This window comes from Candoia aspera, chromosome 14, assembly GCF_035149785.1.
Source record: "Candoia aspera isolate rCanAsp1 chromosome 14, rCanAsp1.hap2, whole genome shotgun sequence".
Taxonomy (NCBI): domain Eukaryota; kingdom Metazoa; phylum Chordata; class Lepidosauria; order Squamata; family Boidae; genus Candoia; species Candoia aspera.
Genome location: NC_086166.1, coordinates 8,576,931 through 8,599,626, shown reverse-complemented (window position 1 = coordinate 8,599,626; position 22,696 = coordinate 8,576,931). Strand labels below are relative to the sequence as shown.

Here is a 22,696-nt window from a genome sequence, read left to right as displayed (position 1 = left end):
TAGGATCCCTTTTTCAGGTTTTTCAACAAATAAGTCAACAAATACCAATCGAAGTGAATCTTTGTAGCTCAGGGTTGAACTGTGGAGTCCTGGGTGCTCTCTGAGCCTTGTTGTTTCCTTGCAGACGTTTCCTTGCCCGACTAGGCAACGTCTTCAGTGCAAAAAACATCTTTCACACTGAAGATGTTGCCTAGTCTGGCAATGAAACGTCTGCAAGGAAACAACAAGGCTCAGAGAGCACCCAGGACTCCACAAATCAATAAATCCACACTAGATAATTTCACATTTAAAAATACACAATGAAATTTGTAATTCTGAGCCCAAAGTCATATACTCTAAATATTCTGCCTAACGTTTTCTAGCATTATCCTGCACAGGGATGAGGAATCAGTGGTCATGCTAATGACCGATCCCATCATCCTCACCATGACCAGGCAGGACCTCAAGTGGGCACAGTCCAACTGTATCAGGGTGGATGTTGGTTTCCCACTCCTGATTTAAACACTGTTAAATCTTTCTGGAAAAGACTATAATGATCTGTGGGAATGACCTTGGGAGACAGGAGAAAGAGCTGCAGCCTAGTCAACTGTCATGCAGAAGATATCTCAGCCCACAGAAGGAAAGGAGACGTCGGAAGCATCTCAGAAGGGACCCTCCCTAGGTTTTGGGAAAGTAAGAGTAAAGGAAGGGAGAAGTGCTTTCAGAGTTGCAAAATTCTGTTATGGTTGGTGCTTCTTGGCTGGACTACCTCGAAGGGCTGACAAGATTGAATCTAAGAACAAAGAATCCTAGGGTTGGAAGGGACCTTGGATGAGGAGACACCTACATCTTATCTTCAGGTATCATCACCTTCCCGTATATTTTATCCCCATTAAGAAGGCAGTCAAAACCCACTCTGTATTTAAATATTCGCCAACTGTAATTTTGTGACTTTGGAAATCAGAGCTGACCTTCCAGAGTTGTAGGAGAATCCAAGAAGTTCCTTCCTTTCACATTGAACCAGGCCAAAGGAAATTAGCAGGCGTGCAAAAAATCAGTTTGCTTAACCAAGAGCAAAACAAAAAACAAAAAACCCACCCCCTTCACTATAGCTTAAAGCAATGAATTCAGCCGGTAGCTGTGTTTATATTATATGCTGAATTAACCCATATTTTCTGGGCTTACGCAGTAGATCAAATCGTAAATCAACCAAATGGCCTAGATTCACACACGATAGTAATTCATGAACACAAACCCAACCACTGAAGTTAAAACTAACTACATTCAGTGTGGTCTTTGTCATGGTTATGTATTCTATGAAGACAGGCACTCTGTAGGGGCATGTGTATTAGACAGACAGATTTTTTATCCCAGTTATGAAAAAATCCCAAAACAAAGGAGTGAAAATATACTGGATAATGGAAGCTAAAACAACAATGTTGATCCCTAAATGGCCTTGTTTGCCACTGGCAACCTTAAACCAGCGGTTCAGTATTTCTGATAAAACAGCAGCCAAGCAGCGAGCAATGAAATTGCTTACAAGCCTCTCAAGAAAATGAAGAGGACTGAAGCCTCAGACAGGGAATTCCTCATCTCCACCCCCAGGATTTCTATTTCTAGTACGTATGTACACATTTGTAGGCCTCATAATCTGCTTCAATCACAGCAACTCTGAGCACCGTAAAATTTCCCAAGTCCATTACTTGAGGAAAAACCAACAAAGAACACCAATGATGAAAATAAACCCAATAAACATAATCAAATAATAAAAATAAAATCATCATAATCAATAATCAAAGAAAAAAACTCATAAACCACACTTCACCATACATAAATCGGGAATCCGAACATTCCAGACCAAAAGAACAACTCACTGCCAGAGGACGAGCCATAACACCCCTGCCCCTAAGTCTTTCAAGATTTTCTAAAAGCCAGGAAGGAGTATTCGCCCTAGGAAGCACTTCCTCCTGTCCTGACTACCAGGAAACACACTGAGACAATGACTTGGTCTCTAATATTTATTACTAGTACTTAACAAGAATCCTAACAAACTGAGGAAGCGTGGGAAAAACCCAGCCATATAAACCCCAAAGGTTAAGGCGGTCCCGATCTGTGTCTCTTTGAATGGCTGAACAGTTCCTCAGTGCTACGCATGCGCTTGACAGTCTGGGTGGGAGCCCCCTGCTCGCCATCCTTACTCATGACACCTCCCAACCCATCCAAATCCAGGTTTCCCATAAGGCATCTCTAGCATTAATGGTTGACCAACAGCCTCTTTCTGCTCCATTCCATTTCAAACTGAAGCTCTGCTTACACATAATACCAAGCCAGGTTTGCTCCCTTACTGTTTACGGAAGGAGCCATGGACCGTTTTTTAGGAGGGCAAGTGGTAGGACTACTCCCTATCACATCTGCCCAACCTTCAGGAGCTTCCTACCACCTCCAGCTTTTCCTTCCTTCCTTCCTTCTTTGAATACATATAGCTAAATCCCTTCCTTCCTTCCTTCCTTCCTTCCTTCCTTCCCTTCCTTCTTTGAATACATATAGCTAGATCCCTTCCTTCCTTCCCTTCCTTCCTTCTTTGAATACATATAGCTAGATCCCTTCCTTCCTTCCTTCCTTGAATACATATAGCTAGATCCCTTCCTTCCTTCCTTCCTTCCCTTCCTTCCTTCCTTCTTTGAATACATATAGCTAGATCCCTTCCTTCCTTCCTTCCTTCCTTCCTTGCTTCCTTCCTTCCTTCCTTTCCTTCCTTCCTCCCTTCCCTTCCCTTCCCTTCCTTCTTTGAATACATATAGCTAGATCCCTTCCTTCCTTCCTTCCTTCCTTCCTTCCCTTCCTTCTTTGAATACATATAGCTAGATCCCTTCCTTCCTTCCCTTCCTTCCTTCTTTGAATACATATAGCTAGATCCCTTCCTTCCTTCCTTCCTTCCTTGAATACATATAGCTAGATCCCTTCCTTCCTTCCTTCCCTTCCTTCCTTCCTTCTTTGAATACATATAGCTAGATCCCTTCCTTCCTTCCTTCCTTCCTTCCTTCCTTCCTTCCTTCCTTCCTTCCTCCCTTCCCTTCCCTTCCCTTCCTTCTTTGAATACATATAGCTAGATCCCTTCCTTCCTTCCTTCCTTCCTTCCTTCCTCCCTTCCCTTCCCTTCCCTTCCCTTCCCTTCCCTTCCTTCCTTCTTTGAATACATATAGCTAGATCCCTTCCTTCCTTCCTTCCTTCCCTTCCTTCTTTGAATACATATAGCTAGATCCCTTCCTTCCTTCCTTCCTTCCTTCCTTCCTTCCTTCCTCCCTTCCCTTCCTTCTTTGAATACATATAGCTAGATCCCTCCCTTCCTTCCTTCCTTCCTTCCTTCCTTCTTTGAATACATATAGCTAGATCCCTTCCTTCCTTCCTTCCCTCCCTCCCTTCCCTTCCCTTCCCTTCCCTCCATTTCCAAACAAAGCAGCTGTCTACCATTTTTTTTTTTTCCCTTCCTTTTAGGTAGGTCTGCAGGTCACTTGGAGGCATTCTCGTAAACAGATATGATGTTTAAGGCTGCAACTTTCTTTGGCAGCAGACCCTCTTTTTCCGTTTAAAAAAATCTTTTCGAGTGTGCTAGACGGGGTGGGGACATAATCTAGAAGACTTCAAGGGAGGAGGTCACATGCTGGAGTACAGTATAAGCACTTGTTGCTGTGAAATGGCACCGTGACTTTAAGAACTTTAAGGCCACACTGCAAAAAGGTCTGATTAAAATGGCTTGATCCATACGAGGAATCACCCAAAAGTGCCTTTTACTGTTATCCAAGGAGATGGGGAAATATCTCAGGTCTTCCCCACACTGTTTCCTCTCCTAATTAGCCAAAAATCTCTGGCTGTAAGTGGGAATTTTAGTTGACTAGATAGATCCTGACTGCATCACTGACAGGTCGGCCGCCAAATACGTACCCAATCTGCACTTGGCATATACTATACTATATTTGTCACAAATGGCAGGATTTAGAAATAATTAAGGAGAGAATGCTTATTCTCCGCCACAGATGTCTGCATTTGCCCCCAACCGTCCTTGCTCAGCGGTGGAAAAGGAATCGCTTCTGCTTTTTCTTTTAAGGGAGAGGAAAACCCGTGGATGCTCTCATGAATGGAAGGAAGGAGGTCCTGTCCTTCATTGTATCTTCTGCTCTCCAGCAGTCTCCCAGGGGACCGGGGAACTTCTTGGAAAGTTTACTGGATTCTATCCTTGGAAGAATGCAACCATTCCTGGCCGACAACTGAATGCACAGTTTTGTATCACACCAAAACCTTTGGTTTCTCTGTGTTTAGAATCTCTATTTCAATGTTATGAGAAATTAGATTTCCAGCGTGGATCTAACTTATTACAACCTATTGTTTTAGGGTGTAATTTGTACTGTGTTAGCCAAGTATTTTTAGTTTAAAGCTTAATATGGATTTTTAGTTTTCCTTTTAGAGTCATACGACACCTTTCATAATTTTATAAATATCGCACGATACATTGAAAAACTGTAACCTCCATGACATTCAGGACCCCATGTTTGTTTATTTGTATCTTACTGACTGTATTTTTTATTCTTTTATGTGTCTTTTATCTTTCATGGTTTATATTCTTCCCTAAAAAAATTTTCATTTAAAAACAAAAAACAAAGTAACTTTTCTCATGGGATTTTTTCAGAGCGGGCAGTATAAGCAGTTAGGGGGACAGCAGGATAATGGAAAGATATTGTCCATTCCCAATGATAAAGCAGACTCAAACCATCAGCAGCAGAAATTCAAAAACAGTCTGATAATGAGGAACCCAGTTCACACTGCACACTAAGTCAAGGTTCATTGAATACCCTTATTCCATGGGTTTAACCAACACCCCAAGCCAAAATCCAACCACATCTAGGCTTAGCAGAATATGTGAGTCTCATCAACAAAACAAAAGCCTCTTTAACAGGTAAAGAAAAAATTGGGGGAAGGTGGGGACTAACTTGGACACTGGATCAGTGTATCCCAACTCTTAAGAAAAGAAACAAAGTGAGCCATCTCGTTCAAAATCCTAAACACTAGCTGAGAAGCCTGTTTTGTGGAAGTGAGCTTGTTAAGCATTTTGATGGCTAGATATAGCTGGACACTTTACAGTGTAAGCTGCAGCTCTCTTTTCAGGTTGAGCCAGGAGGTACAGATACAGCTGGCCAGGATCTACAGATCCCGATCAATGTTTCGACTGGCCACAATTGCTGGAGATCACCTTTCAGTGGCTAGGGGCCACAAAGGGAGGGAAGGAGGACTTGAGGGCCACTGTGGGGGAAGCAGCAACAGAACGGGATTTGCAATGGGTGGAGGCATGTATGTTTAGAAGTATGTGCATTTCCCTTTTTATTTATTCATTTTTTATTTTCTATCCCTTTATTCTTTTTATAAATAACTCAAGGTGGCGAACAGACCTAACACTCCTTCCTCCTCCTCTTTTCCCCACAACAACCACCCTGTGAGGTGGGTTGGGCTGAGAGAGGGACTGGCCCAAGGTCGCCCAGCCGGCTTTCATGCCCAAGGTGGGACTAGAACTCTCAGTCTCCTGGTTTCTAGCCTGGTGCCTTAACCACTAGACCAAACTGGCTTTTTAGATAATTTCATTGGATATTTATTTGTTGAGTTAAAAAATATATAAGGCTGCCCAACAGTGAGACTCTGGGTAGCTTTGTGTGTGTGTGTGTGTGTGTGTGTGTGTGCTTGCGTGCGCGTACAACTTCAAGTCAGTGTTGACTCCTGTCGACAGCTTGGACAAGCCCCTGCAGTTTTCTTGGCAAGATTTCAGAAGTGGCTTGCCATCACCTCCTTCCTAGGGATGAGCGAGAGACTGGCCCAGGGTCACCCAGCTGGCTTCGTGCCTAAGGTGGGACTAGAACTCACCGTCTCCTGGTTTCTAACCTGATCCCTTTAACCACTATACCAAACTGGCTCTCCTGGCTGGCTTACCACAGGAAAAACAACAACAACCCGCAGTAAACAATAATAATCCATAATAGGTGACCTGGTTCACAGTCATGCTCTCGCCTGATGGAAACTTACTCATCCTTGAAGGAATAGCCAAGTTTTTAAGTCCAGCAGGGTTGGGGCCAACTGAATATAGCAGGGAGGGGGATGATCATTCCAAAAGACAGGCATTACTGCAGAAAAGGGACACCTTCCGGGCCCCATCTGCTGGCACTCTTTCAAGGAAGGAACCCAGAACGTGCCCGCCCTACTACAGCAAGAGGCACAGGCAGATGTCCTGGGGGTGAGGCCATCCAGAGGTGTTTGGGTAAATTAAATACCGTACAGACTGTTCACTCTCGGGCTATCTAGAAGCTTCACCGCATCATTGTACATCGAAACTCAATTTAAAATTGTACTAACAAACAGACCAAATGCACTGCCAAGCTTAAGCAAACGTACTTTATTTTGCAGCTGTTGGTTTGGTTCCAAGCCAAATCACGTGGATAGTTCTGGGAAGATTTCAGTATGAAGCCCTGAGAGTTTGCAGGCACCATGCACACACTCTCCTCTAACACCACCGGGAAGCACTTCTGCTTGCACAGGTGGGGGCTGGCTCCTGAGTAAACACAATTATTACCCAATGATTTGGACAGACCATATGTACCAAGGCAGAAGCAGATAAATCTGGCCCTCTGTTTGCCAAAGCGAAGAAGTTCAGATCAGCCGGACAGCATGAGAAACAAAGCTTCCCCAGACCACATAAAATTATAAAGCTGTCCAAAATTGCCAAGGAAGAGCGGGTCTTCTGCTCTGTACAAAAAGCAAAACAGCTCCACGCCATTGAACTGGATTGATTCAGGAGCCCAAGAGGGCCCTTGGAGGGAAGCAATTAAAAAACTCCTAAAGCATCTGGTAGACCACTGATAAAATAATTGGCAAACAAAAACGGAAAACAGAAATACCGCAGGGTACATTTCGTTAACCACTTTTGTCGCACTCCTGCAAAATCCTCTCTGCTCTCTCTCTCTCTCTTTTTTTAATGAGGCCCACAGAATAGGTCCTGGGACCTCCAAAATACACCAGCTTGGCCTAAACAGGATGCAGTCAACAATAATCAGAACTGTCATGAGTACTGATGGTGAGCTGGAAGGGGCCTCTATCCAGGGGGGAAAACGCATGCGTAGTTTAGAGGATTTGAGCAGCCATTCAAAGAAACCCAGAACAGACCTGCCTTGACTTTTGGGGTTTACCTGTCTGGGTTTTTCCCACGCTTCTTCAGTTTGTTAGGATTTTCGGTCTTATGTAGCAGTAATAAACACTAGAGACCTACTCCTCGTCTCAGCGTGATTCCTGACTGTTAGGACATCATGGTGTTGTTGCAGGACTGCTGCCAATTGCCGAATTTCCTGGTTTTCCAAAGACATTTTCCAAATGTCTCTCCTTTATTTTTCTTTGTTCCTCCCTCTTTCGATGGGAGTAGGAGTTTGTTAGGATTGATGTCCTAACAGCCAGGAACCACGCTGAGACGAGGAGTAGGTCTCTAGTGTTTATTACTGCTACATAAGACAGAATCCTAACAAACTGAAGAAGCATTGTTGTAACAATAATTGTATTATCGCTTAACAGTATTATTGTGATGACTGCAATAACAATCATCATAGCACTAACACCGATTATCAAGAAGCTGTTTGAGACTTCATTACTTTCATTGATTTGTCCCCAATCTGGGGTTCTTTAGAGGTGTTAGAGACAGCAGCTGTGATTATCACATGACCCACCCATTCCGCCCCCCTCCCAACAGCAAAAGCCTCATTGGCATTCCCATTTTAAGAAACTTGGATTCATTCCAACATGAGATGAAGAAATTAGTGAGAAAGTGCTAGGCTTCTTCAGTGACGTTTTACACACACATATAGGCACAAACGGTTTATGCAGTCCCAGATAAATAATGTCCCCATTTCGTTTAACATCGGCCTCATCATCAAAGTTAAAAAGTTCTGAATCCCAAAATAGAGCCATTCCTAGGAAATGGTGGATGGCTCCAGGCCAGTGCTATGTTTAGAACATTGTCCTCTTGCTGGAGATGGGAGAAAAGTCCAGCTTGGGACGCAGAGGTCCCCTGGGGAAGCTAGAAGAACAGACAGAAATAACTGTTCCAGCTTGTTTTCTAAATAGTTCCATCCACCATGACAACCATGTTATGATGGGCCACCCACCTCTATGGCGGCTATTTTGAGAGAAGACCCACAGCACACTCTCAAAATGCCAAGAGCCAAGAGTCATGGAAAGCCTTGGCAACATATTTGATTCATTCAGTTGGTATTTATATTGCTTTTTCGCCAGGTTCTCAAAACAGCATCCTTATAGTGGGGTAATGGTTGAGGTTCTAGACCACCTTCAGCCATGGAAGCTTCCTGGGGGACTCTGGGACCAATCATTCTCTTTCAGCCCATCCTACCTTACAAGGTTGTTCTTGTAAGGAAGTTGTAAGGAAGGTGTGTTATGTACAACTATTTAAAACTAGATATGTCCATGCAGGAAGTTCAGTATGATGTAGTGCTAAACCAGGAGTAGAAAAAAACAGGTTCAAGTCTACCCTCAGCCACAGAAGTTCCTTGGTTGACTCTGGGCCAGTCCCTCCCACTCAGCCCAAAAGCCAGTGTGGTCTAGTGGGGAATGTGTTGGACCAGGAGAACCAGGTTTAAGTCCACCCTTAGTCACAGAAGTTCACAGGGTGACTTTGGCTCAGTTATTCTCTCCCAGTCCCACTTATCTCCCAGGGTTGTTGTGGGGAATAAGAAGAGGAGGAAGCCGTATGTCTGCCACCTTGAGCTCCTGAATGAAAGGCCATATATATAAATCTAATAAAATAAAACATAGCTTACCAAGCTTTCCAGGAGCTTGGCTATTCCACTTCCCAACTAGGATGCATAAATGTCCAAGATTGGAACTTCACAGAGCAACGGAAACCTTGTTCTCAAACTCAAGCCAATTTATTTGGGGGGTTTTAAAGCAGTGATAGAGGAAATATATATTTGTTCTAAAATTCTTATTTGTGCAAAATAAAAAAGACAGATAACCATAATCCATATTACGCTGAGGCACTTCCTACAGCCATATTAAGTCCTAGAAGCATGGTATCTAAAGTTCTCTTTGCCTTTCAATAATCCAGGAGGAGAAAAAAGATTACTTGCTAATTATCCTAACTGATTAATTACCAAATACTAATTAATTAATTAATTGATTGATTACCTACTAATTTTGATGGAGAAGGGCAGCCAATGAGAATCTCTATGCCAATGGGTCTAGCATTCTCAAGGACAGCCAAGGAGATGATTTCCAGCTCGTTGCCAGATTCAGCACACAGAATTCTATTTTCCGTCCACCTACATGAACTTATGAAATAAAAACAGAAGAACAGTCCTATTCACCTTCAATTTAACAGCCAGCCAAAACATATCCAAGAGGGTGAGACTGAGACAGGATCCAGAACAAGGGAAAGGAAGGAAGTAGCCCAATTTAAGTTTTATTCTTTGCCAAGGTTTGCAACACTGCACGATGATCCCATCGCATCAATATGCATTAAGGTAAACTGAAATTTACCATGTTACAGAACCACTCTTGTGGCTGAACTGTACCATTTCTTATAAGCTGAAGGAAGCCAAAATAGTATATGTGCTTTCAGCCCCAAGTTGTAAATAAAACAGAAAGGCAAACGGGCACACACAAAGGTTGCTGCAGCAAATTGCAAATTCTTTGGAAGGCAAGAGAAGAGCTGGAACTATGTCAGTCTTCCAAACACTTCCAGTGTCTATTACAGCTAGATTTAATGAAGCCAGGAGTAGGACTAGCTCAATGCTTGATAATAGCTACAGTTTCTCCACTCTGCTCAGCGCTGTTCTAGCAGATGCTTAATCAATTCATGCAGGCCATTAGCACATTTGGTGGTAACAAATCCCAATAATAAGCCATGGTATGGGCTCTCTATGAATAAAGGGATGGCCAGTTGTCTGTTTCAAAGTCAACGAAAGGTTCCCTTGTCACGACCGAGGTAGAAGAACACAACTTGTATCAGCACTTTGTCCTATCTGTTGCACGTGTCTCATTTTTCTTTGGCGTTCCATGTTCTAAAACTGCTGGTGAATCTGAGGCGGTTCAGACGGGCTTCGAACAACCAAAAAGGAAGAGATCATCAACAATCTGTTCAAAATTGTTGAACCTCGTGACAGATGCAATCGGCTGAATTCAGGTAACTGCAGCTACCTGCCCAATTCGACAACTCCACAAATTTCTGCACTTCATCCACTCTTCTTTCACTTTGGAGTGATCGTAACTGATACGGCAACCCTTCACTTAATTAACACTGAGATCTTTAAGTTTTGATCTCTGAGATCTGTAAGCTGCCACTTCTGAATTGACTAACCAGCCTTGCTCCCCACCTTGATGCTACAAAGACAGAGGGCTACCTTGGCAGATGAAAAGACCTCTTTCCCAACTCCAAGAATAGAAAGGAGCTTTGGAGGGGAGGGTTGGTCCCTGGTCATTTCACTTCTGAAGCATACTATATACCTTGCCTCAGAGCAATCAAACGTATGTATGTATATATGTATGTATTCAATCAATCAATCAATCAATCAATCAATCAATCAATCTATAGAGCTGCCCATCTCACATATGTGACTCTGGGGGGCTCAGACTTAAAAACAAAAAACAATAAATGCTTATCATCCCCACCAAGCTCTCTTCCATGTTTTTTTGACTTGGCTGGCTATGCCAACCCCAAACAGCAAAACCTTGTTGAACACCCAGTAGCAATAGCACATATGATCACACCCCTTGAAATGAACATCCTGCATCAAGACGTGTAGGAATGCAGCCCTCCCTAACAGAAGCCAGCCCTGAACCGTAAAAAAAAGAGTGGTATCTTTGAATCATGTGCATTATAAAACGTACACAGCTCAAATTTATTTTTAGTATCTGCGGTGGAAATTTAGCCCACAGCTGGTGAAAGGCAACTAAAAGGCATGGCACAGAACCATTCATTTTTAGAAAGGTTTTGCAATTGTTCTACCACCACCTCCTTTTTTTCCTTCTATAAAACCTGACCATCCCACTCAATTTCTATCTTTATTGTGGCTTTGTTTACATATAATTCCAGCACAGCAGAATATAGCAGCCAAGGTTTCCCCCTGCCATAATTATACCAGTCACAAAAAATTGCCAGCATCTAATGGAGGATAATTTCTCATATTATAGGCAGCTTAAAAATATCATCTTCGTGAATAATTTTTAATACAAGCCAGCATATTGAAACAGTCGAACGCATGTATCACAGCCTTAGCGGAGAACTTAATCAAAATCATGCAGACCTAAGAGAATAAAATCACTTAGAATTTCCTCAAAATTGTAGTCTATCAATTACTGGTGGGTCATGGAAAGGTTGCTGAACAGTTTAGTATATTCTTATGCACCCTTGTGCCACTGGCAAACGTTACATTCAACTTCAGAGAAGTTAGAAAAAGGATGACCAGGGTTAATAATTACTGCACTTTAACTTGCAAAAAAAAAGTGGGAGTTTAAAAATGTAACTTAAGTTTTAAATAATCTGCTTTTAATCTCCTTCCATTTTTAGATGGTCAGAGGGGGAAAACATAAGAATCACAACTGCGCTGGGGATTTATTTCCACGTTCTGTTGAGAATCACAGAACATGGAAATCTCAAGTAACAGTTACAAGGCTGAAAGGAGCTCAGATATCACATTCAACTGTCCTAAATTCAGAGAAATTGAGTCATGCCTAAATCCCATTACAGTGAAAAAGAGCACATGGCCCATTCATTCCAATGGAATGTAAATACAACTAATTGTCTTGGGAGTCAGGAGAAGGGACTTTAAATATTCCCAGGTCGTCTTAAAAAAAAGGTGGTGGGGGGGCTCAGAAGTCATAACCAGAGGCTTTTCTTTTGGGATTAATGGACAGACAACCAGAAAAAAGTCATGGAACTTCGTTTTTATACATGACAACTGCAGTGAGATTACTATATGCTCAAAAGTGGAAAAGTTCAACTGGTGAAGATGATGGAACTTGTGAAGATGACTAAATTGGCTTCCTGGATTAGAGAAAAGACAATTATCTACATTTATGGATGACTGGAAACCGCTTATAGGCTTTTTGCATGAAACAGAAAAAAATGCCCTTATGATTTGTGGTTTTGACGATTAGGGAAAAAAAATAGATAACAGAAAAAAGTGAGCTTTTTTTTAGTAACCAAAGAGTAAGAGATAACTGTAATTATACTTGTATTTGCTGCAAAGGAAATGAGAAACTTCTTCTATTTCTTTTTTTCCTCTTTTTTCCTTCACTTTTGTCTTTTTCTTTTTCTCTCTTTTTCTCTCTTCGTTTTCTTTATTCTGTATTAGTGTTTGTTAGTTTTTATCTTGTTTTAAAAACTTCTAATAACATTTATTAAAAAGGTGGGTGGGGGTTCAGAAATCAGAAAGGACTTGAAATCAATATGTTAAATTATATCCTCGGCATGAATGCTGGCTTCCACTCCATTTCAGGCTTCCCAGGTGGCAGGTATTCAGACCTCACTCAGACCAAACATTGTGCTTCCCTTTGTTTAGCAATCCATGGTTAAGCTTCAAACATCCAGCAGGAAATCTATAGGTGGCAGAAAATGGTACCACAACCATCTGAGATGAAGCAATGCCCCCATCTCACTGGACTTGGATGCCATCCAGAACTGTTGAACTCCAGCTTTCAGAATGCTGGCCAGGAAACCTGAATGTTGACAGCCAACACACCTGGAAAGCACCAGGTTCTGCAATCGGCTCTAAGTGCTGCTCTCCCTCCTGACTGTCTTGAAAGATGCTGAAATCCAACTGCCACAATTCCCAACATTTCAAATGGTAGCCTAATTTCTTCATATTTGACAGCTGCCCGCAAGGTATTTTATATGTTTGAGGAGCCACTGAGTTTGTCAGAAAGAATGCATCAAAAACATTCCTAGGCTTTGAGATCCATGGGAGATGTGCATAACTAGGTCCTGTCTCCAGTAGAAGCACATTTCCTGGAATGGAAGGTGGAAGGGTACCTGCTTCCAGGCACTGGAATTCCACTCAACTTCCATTGGAATTCCAATGAACTTTGGTTATTTGACCATCAATGGGGGGATTTAGCAGATATACCCAGCATGTGGCAATACCTAGTTGACCTTGAAGACAAAAACTAAGGAGACTTAGGCCCAGTTAGTACTCAGATGGGACACCACAAGGGAAAACCTGGGTTACAGACTAGACTGGAAGTCAAGAAACATCCCAGAAGGAGGAAGTAATTCCAAACCACTACTAAACTACTTCAAGGAAACAACACGGATCTATCTATGTAGTCCCTGGAGTCCAGCTAGAGTTGAGGTAGTCTATTTTAAGAGGATATCTGCAGTTGCCAAGTTGGGCTTTTAACTGGTTGGGTGCTTTTTTCTTTAACGGATGCTTTAACCATGTTTTCAATTAATTTGGCACTTTATTAATTGTTAGCTCCTCTGAGCATCATTCTTTGATGGAAAGGTTGGTATAAGCCCAGCAAAGTCATTACAAGGTTCAGACGTAGCATCAAAGCATTGACTGGCCTAAGAGAAGCATGGCCATGCTATCACATATTAAAACAGAACAAGCTATCAAAAAGGCTTTTGCAGAAATCCCTGAGAATCTTTGCTTTCTGATTTGCAAGCTTCCAATAAAAAACTTTCAAACAGGGTTTTTCCAATAACAGAGAGTTGTGGGAGAGGGGAGTTTTATTTTGTAAGTACATTTTTTAAAACAAAGGCACAAACAAGCTTAGTATACATATTTAGTTAATCCTTGCTTGAAAAAAATGACACTGTAATACTTCCATAAGAAATGCAGACCTATATTGATTTAAACTGTTTCACAAACAGGAATTAGGTCCTTTAATTCCTGCAGGAGCTCAGAAAAGTCTCAAACTGTAAGGCTCAAGCTGTGAATGCCAAGAGAAAACTGTTTCTATAGCTTAGGCACTGGGAGAGGAATAAAAGGATTTTTTTAACTGCTTGTCAAATCATTTAATTTTCTCCAATGAGAAAATGAGCTTTTGAACTAATTTAATACTAGTTTTTAAACAAGCATACCTCCTTTTTTCAGTCAACTAGGTATTTGACCCAGCAGTCAGTTCCATTTAATTTGTCAGGCCCAGCCCAAGAAGGACAAAGAATCAGTCCATCCAAACTTCAGTTCTTTGTTTGCTCATGCCATATAGACAGAATCTTGCCAGACTAAAGCAACTCTGCCTAACCTACAGGGACATAACCTGGGAGGCTCTAGGGCGGGGCTATCCTGAACCTCCTATAATCGCCTCCTGGACTGTGTCTCCTCTTACCTCGTCCTCCTCCTTGGAATGTGCTCCCTCCTTCCTGAGAACCAGCAGCATTACTGAAATCCACCACATCACCTCCCCCTTCAGAGACACATTCCATAACAAATTTGTTTCTAAATAAAAATTAACCCGGAGGGAGGAGGAAAAACATGGTTTTATTTGGGGGAGGGGGAAGCACATGGAGGTACAGGGGAAATGTAATGTTTGGAATGAGGAAAGAATGATCCTATACATTTGCTGAACTTGCTGAATGGGCGTTTACCATTATTTCTAATATTTGCAACCCCTGAAATAATAAATGTATCAGCAGGTATTGACGCTTTTGAACACTGGTGTTGGAAAGGATTCTTGGGAAGACCATGGACAGCCAAGAGTACAAACAAATGGATTGTTGAATAAATCAAGCCAGAGTTCTCATGCAAGGCACAAATGACCCAGCTCAAATTATCACACTTTGGACGCATTATGAGAAGACCCAACTCCCTGGAGAAGTCTATAATGCTGGGAAAGGTAGAAAGAAAGAGAAGGAGGGGACAACCAGCTGCAAGGTGGATAGACTCAATTACATTCACAATGAGTGTGCTGTTGGAAGACCCAAAGGACCAGGCTGGGAACAGATCCGCCTGGAGAAAATCAATCGGTCACTCAAAGTTGACATCCACTTCATAGCACATAATCAACCCCTTTCCACTTAGTCTGTTCAAACAAGTTTTCCATATATATACTGTAGCGAACCACACATGAAATAATCACAACAAAATGCTGGAAAGGTTCAGAAAAAGAATGAAGGAGTCATGACTCCTCTTTTTTGTAGAGAAGGGGAGGCAAATTTGACTCATGGCCCACATACCACTCCCATCACCTACTTGAAACCCCGGCATCCTGAAATCACACCACCAAAATTCAACAACAAAATGGCTGGATTTCAGCGGTGTCATTTAAACCATCTTTTTAAGGTTTGGAGAGATTTTTAAGAGGGAAAGCCATTCCCATTATTTTTAAACCTTCTCCCTCATGCCAAAAACCACCAGGCCTAAATATCGAAGCAACACTCCTTCTGGCCACATTGCCATTCTGCTTAAAGGCAGTGTTTTTCAACCTTGGCAAGTTTAAGATGTGTGGACTTCAACTCCCAGAATTCATGTTAGCTGGGGAATTCTAGGAGTTGAAGTCTACACTTCTTAAACTTGCCAAGGGAATTCTGGGAGTTGAAGTCCACACATCTTAAACCTGCCAAGGTTGAAAACATTGGCTTAAAGGGCTTCCTGTGGCCCTTCAGGTCAGGCGGCCGGATTTTGGTCTCCACCCCTCTGAAGTTGCCTGTTCTGCTACGGAAACAATAACCTCTTTAATGGACGAGAGGAACCTCTGATGGAAGGAAGAGCATATATCTAAGACACAACTGCAGCAATCAGTGGGAGAGACAGAAGCCTTATTACAACACTGCCAACTTCATTTTTATCTGTTGTAGTTTTTTAAGGGGAGATTCTGTCTGTAGCAATGGAGAGTGTCTCTTTTTCCAGCCTCTGTTTTGACAATGAACTATTATCAGCAACAGCAAATATAAGAACGGCCAGTAACGTTAGGGATGCCTGTTGTGTCTCGGGTGATGCTGTTCCACTCACCTTCCATGGTTTGACCTTCTCTTTTCAGCATTTGGACAGCACCAACGTATTTCTTTAGCTGGACTTTTAGCACTTCATTTTCCCTGCAAGTACAAGAACAGGAATACAGGGCAATTATTTTTAATCAAACCAAACCCACCCATCCCATAAAAGGCAGGGGTGGGAAAGGAACACAGAACAGGTTGCAAGACCTCCTCTCTGTTGCTAAATTCTAGTTCGTAGTGTAGTGGAATGGCCGGTTCCCACTGATAAAGATTCAGGGGACCATTTCGTAAACAACCAAACATCCGCACTGGATCCTTTGCAGCATTTCCATAATTGCCATTACCAAGTGACGAGGACCAGAACAATGAAACGGAGGAGGCAGGAACGAAAGTTTCTATTTTTTGGGTAGTTTTTTGTTTTTCTGTAGTTTTTATCTTTGTTCTAAACTTAATAAAATTATATTTTAAAAAAAGAAACTAAATCTGAACTGAGAAACCTTTTATTTCATTCATCATTTAAATACAAGTGATATCATGACTGCGTTGAAGAGTTTTCACTTGCAAATCGCCAGAGAAATTACCATTTCATCTCCGAGGGACTCTGGAAGGTTGCAGCCCCAGGTTTTCAGAAGCCTGGGGTCTCAAAATTGGGCCCCGCTGGGTTAGAGCCTGCAAACTTAATGGCTCTGTGCCAAGCAGAGAATGGCAGGTTTTGAAATATTGGATTCCACTGGGATCTCCAGCAGGGGCAATTAAGAACATCCAAGAAATAAACAGCTTTGGCTTCTGCTGCTGACGAGCAGAAATGGCAGGCTCCCTTTGCAGGGTTGAGCTTGTGTTTTTACAGATGCTTGCAAGTAAAATTTCAAAGGAATCTCTCCGCATTGGGAGGGAAGGAAGGCCGTAGAAAAAGGACATTAGAAAACAGCCTTGTGTGGGGGACTCCTAGGAATATAGGGAGAAAAAGAATGGCCCACTGGGTTTTCTTTAATAATTACCGGGCTGCCAATGCAGAGAACTACCCAATGCAAGCCTATTTAAATCAGCTCTTTTCAACAACTTTGTAACTGCCTATGTAGCAAAGGAATATACATTACATAACAATGAAATTTTAATGAAGCTCCTGAAGGCATTTTTAAGCAGCTGATTGTTCTGATTTCCTATGCGTGTAGAGGCAGAAAACAGCACTGGGGGTTGGTGAGAGCGCAACCAGGGTAAGAGAATCGCTTGATGCCAAGAGTCAAAACACTTTGCTTACCTAAGTAGCTAAGTAGCCAGCTAGGGCAAGGGTTAGAAATTGTTCTCTTTATTATCATTCAGGAACTCCATATAGCAATGGTAAAATTGAGTTGTGTTTTATGGGTTGGGATCTTTGAGTAGAGTTGAGTTGGGCTGCAAGACTAGGTGGAGAGGCTACAGGGACACGCGGCTGGGATTCACCTTGCCCAAACTTTTCAACCACGGCTTCCTAACTAAGCCACAGTTCAGTTGGATTTACACAAAATGCCAGCTACATAAACCATGGCTAATAAGCTTTAATGGCAAAGATGAGCATTCTCCAAGCAATAAAAAAAATCCAAACAGACCGCTGAACAGCTTAGTACAGTCTGTGAACCAGACTCTGACCTTTTACGGATGCATCAATATGCTTGTAAATCTATGAATGCTTCATCTGTAAGGCACCACGGTTTTCTCCCAATGATGGCATCATCACAGCATTATATGATGACAAGTGGAGAGCCCATACACAGGTCATCTTGGTTTCCCATTTCCCAAGGAACTGAAATCTATGTATACAAACATCTACAAGCCACGGTGAGTTGAGAAGATTCAAAGACTTATAAATCTGATCACTCAAGAAATGCATCTGCATGTGCAGACCCCCTAACACATGGCTCTCCCCATTGTAGTTTATGCCATCGTCTTCTAGTGTCAGCCTTGCGAGGTAGTCCAGGCAAGAAGCACACCCAGAAGTACTAGCTCTAACTTTATTGTAAGGTTCCATTAACAGAATCTTGTGAGTCTGAAAGTACATCTCTCCCCCCTCGTCTTTACAGTCCAAGGAACTAGGGAGGGTCCCTTCTGAGATGTTTGCCACACCCCATTCCCTCTGTGGACTCAGCTGCCTCTTACCTGATACTCTAGTCTGCAGCTTTCCTCCTGTCTCCCAAGGTCATTCCCACATACTATTACATCTAGCCAATAAAATAATAGGAAAAACCCTAAATGTGAACCAGCTTAGCTTCCTGTTTATGGTTTACATATCCAAGCTCGACTTCTGGTTGACCACATAGACAATTTCCTTGGTAGCAATACAGAAGTACCTGCCATTGCCCTTTTTACCCTCTAGTTTACTCTACATCCCTTGGTAGTCTCCCATCCAAGTATTAACCAGGTCCAATCTTGCTTAGCTTCCAAGATAATAGAAGCAGGTGATGTTGACTTGCTGAGGCTTAGATTTATCTAATCCACTGCAAACTCATGCAACCAAATCATGTGCCATTCATGATATTGAGCTGTTTTATGAAGCTGAAAACTACAGGATTAAAAATATAGAAAGATTTGCATTTCAACCCCATATGTATTCATCTGGAAGCATGCTAAGGGCCACAACCAAAGAAAATGGAGGCAACCCAGGAACAGGAAAGATCAAAGCAAGCGCCAATGGGGTTAAGTATCAGTATTTTCCTTATGTTTAACTGATTTGAGAGAAATTGTTGAGAAATTATCCAAGTCCAGAAGCACACGCAGCATTTCAAACTATATGCAAACAGTTTAAATAGCTAGATTTTAGAAATATGACATTCTACTTTGGACAGCGCAGCAACAAATCCAGACCAACACATGGTTTGGTATATAAACCACAATTGGCTAAGATCACACAAAAGCCATGCAACGTGGTTTATGAGCCAAATTTGCTAGATTCAGGAAATAGCTAACCCAGAAAAAAACTACATCATGGCTTAGTGCCACATGTAAACCCAGCCTTTGAATGGTATATAATAAAGCAATTATCCCCAATAACCAGGCCCACAACTAGGGTCTGTGTCACCCGGGGCAAACATGGATTCTGCACCCATTTTGGCACCTCCGACACGCATTTTGGTGCCCCCCCAGCGTGGCGCCCAGGGCACATGCCCCACTTGCCCCCCCCCCCAGTTGCAGCCCTGCCAATAACATTAAACCTGCAGTAGTTCATAAACAAAGTTCAAGTAAGAATTGAATGGAAAGACAGGACATAATTTAGAGTGGGAATAATTTTTTGCTCATTTTTAACTTAGGGCACATGTCGGCTATTAATTATGAGTGAAATGAACAAACATACTGTACATAACAAAACCTTTCATTTTCTCCTTCTATAAACAGCTCCAAAGCTTGACAAAAATGCAGACTTTGCAAATGCAGAACAAGCTTTTTAATTAACATAATTGGGAGCTATGAAGTTACAAAATCACAAAGGCCTGAAACTACAGGCCAATTTGGGTGCTAACAATTCTGGTTCTCTGAACTGGGGGTTCAGCAAGCTGGGAGTTCACTTCAGAATGAAGTCAGAAGTACTCATTCTTCTTTCATCATGGAGCAGCTAGGATGTTGTGATCCTGGTTGGCTTAACGCAAGCAGTCTGCTACATCCAATGCAGGGTAACATGACTTACCATCTGTTTTTATTGTAACGTTTTACTGTTTTACTGTATTTTAATTAAAGTTTTACTCCTGTTTTATGTAACCTGCCCAGAGTTGCTCTCTGAGTGAGATGGGCAGGGAATAAATTTGATTGATTGATTGATTGATTGATTGATTGATTGATTGATAGATAGATAGATCTTAAATCAAAACAACAATAATAATTTATTAAACTTGTATACCATCTGACTCTCAACGGCTCTGGGCACCTCACATCGATCAAACAAAGAAATTGCAGTAACATCAATAAAACATTAAAGTACTCATTTTAGAGATAACATGTAAGTCTGGTTTAAACAAACTAAGGTCAGAATAGCAAAGCCAGGTCTTGAGAGAAGAAAGAACACCCTGGTTTATTATGGTTTTTGGTTGAACACACCAGAACATTATGGCTGGGTTCACATGTAAGTAAGGTAGGGCTTTCAACTGTGGCTTGTTAAACAAGCCATATCCCTTTGTCCATATATGACACTAGGCTTGTTTTACATTTACTTTCATTTAAAACACGTTGATCCTGTTTTCCGTTGAAAGACAATTCAAGGTGGTTTACAAGTCATTCACCGTGCTAAACCAAAGCAAACCAATCTATGGACCAAAAGGTCTCCAGAATCCTGTTAAGCATCCCAGTGGAACTCAAATTTATCCCTTTGAGTTAGATCTTGCTTTTCGTACTGGAGCTCAGGTGTCACACCCAGTGACTTCTCCTCTGATTTCCCCCTGCAAGAACAACCTTCTGGCAGGTCGGTCAAAGAGAGAGCGACTGGCCCAACGTCATCCAGGTAGCTCCCATGACGTGGTTTGCTGGCTCCTAGTTCAATGCAACCCCACGCTGGCCTTCGAAGGTAATTAGCTTTCCTGCCTATACATATTTAGATTTATATAGATGTACGTATCACACCTTTCTCACAGACTCCCTACCAGAATAACCTGGTGAACGAGGATGGGCTAAGAGAGAATGTCCTCCAGGGAGCTTCCATGGCTGATGGTGGACTAAAACTTTAACCACTGCTCACCATGAGCATGCTGCTTTTTGCTCCTGGAGAAAAAGCACAAGTTCAATTAAAAAAAAAAAGAATAAATACTGTATGCTGCCAAGGCTCTTATGTGAATCTTGGCTCTTGATACTTTAACAGCATGCTGTTGCCTGGTGCCAGTCCATTACCTTAGCCACTTGGTAAGTTGATCTAGGTCACTATTATTATTATACACAACCATGTGGAATCACAGCTGCCAGTTCTTTAGCTGGTGTTGGCCTTCATTCACATCAAGTTCTTCCCAAGAACCTAGGATGTCGTAATGTATTGGCATGGTATGTGCACGGATCCAAGCAGGGTGGCCTTTTGTAATTGACAGATGGAAATTTGGTCAATGCACAGATTTTCTAAGTGCCATCCAAGATTTTTTGGAATGGCACCCAGTGTGCTGATAACCACTGGGACCACCACTGCTGGTTTATGCCATAATCTTTCAACTTCGATTTTCCGTTCTTGATACTTTATGATCTTTGCCAATTCTTGCCTGCTATTTTCCTATCCCCTGGTATTTCTATTATTATTATTATTATTATTATTATTATTATTATTATTTCAGGTAGGATAGGGAGCCCGAGGGACATCAGAACTCTCATCCTTAACACCAATATACTGCAACCCCTAATATCTAGTACCATACATGCAACTTTAAGGTGAGTCCTTCATTACATGCAGAAAATATAACCTGACACTTTTCTCTCTTTTACACAGATTTTGGAACAAGGGTTTAGAAGCATCTACAGCAGCAATTGCAGCCATCAGCCAACCAGTTGGTGTTGGCACTGAGCGATGGCATGAGCTTTTAGAGGAGGCTGAACAGACCCAGCCGTTTTGCAGCTGGAGAGAAAAGACTCCTGCGGAAGCTACTATAGATGGAATTCCCACAACAGGTATTAAATCAGTAGAGGCCGAGTGTGTTTTTCAGTGCTTCCTTTCCAACCAGCAAGGATGCCAGGGGTACAAGCAAGACCCCCACCAGGAAGAGAGCAAAACAAAAAAACAAGCAAAGAGACATCTCCTTTGCAAGAATGCTGGTGTAGCAAACCTATTAAACGTTGCTCACTGATCATTCAAGCATCATCCATCACCCCTGTGTAATACAAAGCTCAGGATTTCCAAGAAAACCTAGTCATATTCGTAACGTGTTGGAAAAGAGCATGCGAGAAGCAGGCAGTAATTCAGAGGGCAATATTCTCCAGCCAGGAAGAAAACAGAGGCCAATTCCCTAACAAGATGAGTGTGTGTGTGTGATATCCTTTTGCTAGGTGTTCGCTTTCAAAAAACAGGAAATATTTTTCTACCGTTTGTGTGTTTTCCAGGTCCGCACGGCCCCAAAACAGACACGCTACTTGGCCGTCATCCTTAGAGCTTATGCAGAAGTACTTAGCAAACCTCTCTTTCATACCCACCACTGAATTTTACCAGCATCTTCCCCGGATCTTGCATCTTCCTCTTACCTTTCTTCTCTTGGATGCTCTACAAAATGCCAATATTCAAGTACAAAATGCTTGCACATTCACACTTCCAGGTACAGAAGGGCCAAATGCTACCCAGTAAGGGAACTTGCAACTGTTTCTGGACTAGCATCCATCTGCAAGGTTGGGGAACCTGCGACCGTCCAGATATTGCTGGACTACAACTCCCATCCCCCTTACCCATTGTCAAGATGGCCATAGCTGATGGGCACTGGAGCCCCACCTCATCCTGCTGCTCAAAAGTTTACTCTTCCCTGTATATATCCCAGGTTTTCTTAGCAATGTTTTAAAGGCACCACCATGGCAACAGCAGCTAACTAGTAAACCTGACAAAGAAAACAGCCAGATCCACCATCGGTTCTTGTTTTTTTCTCTTTTCTTTTAATAATAATTATTGTATTGTATTTTTATTCTGTTTGGTCTTTTTGTACACCATCCAGAGTTGATTTGTAGTCAGGTTGTACTTAAATTAAATTAAATTAAATTAAATTAAATTAAATTAAATTAAATTGACAGATAGGATGGTGCTTCACACTGTTCTCTCTAAGAAAT

General features: G+C 42.0%; 1 protein-coding gene across 1 annotated transcript in view; it reads right to left on the bottom strand.

Moving 5' to 3' along the window:
- SNX29 (sorting nexin 29) overlaps positions 1-22,696 on the bottom strand; it is a 171,901-nt gene that overhangs the window by 116,459 nt on the left and 32,746 nt on the right. The window contains exon 14 of the mRNA XM_063314834.1: positions 15,972-16,054. Within this exon, the coding sequence (XP_063170904.1) occupies positions 15,972-16,054 (83 nt within the window). The remainder of the gene's footprint in view (positions 1-15,971; positions 16,055-22,696) is intronic.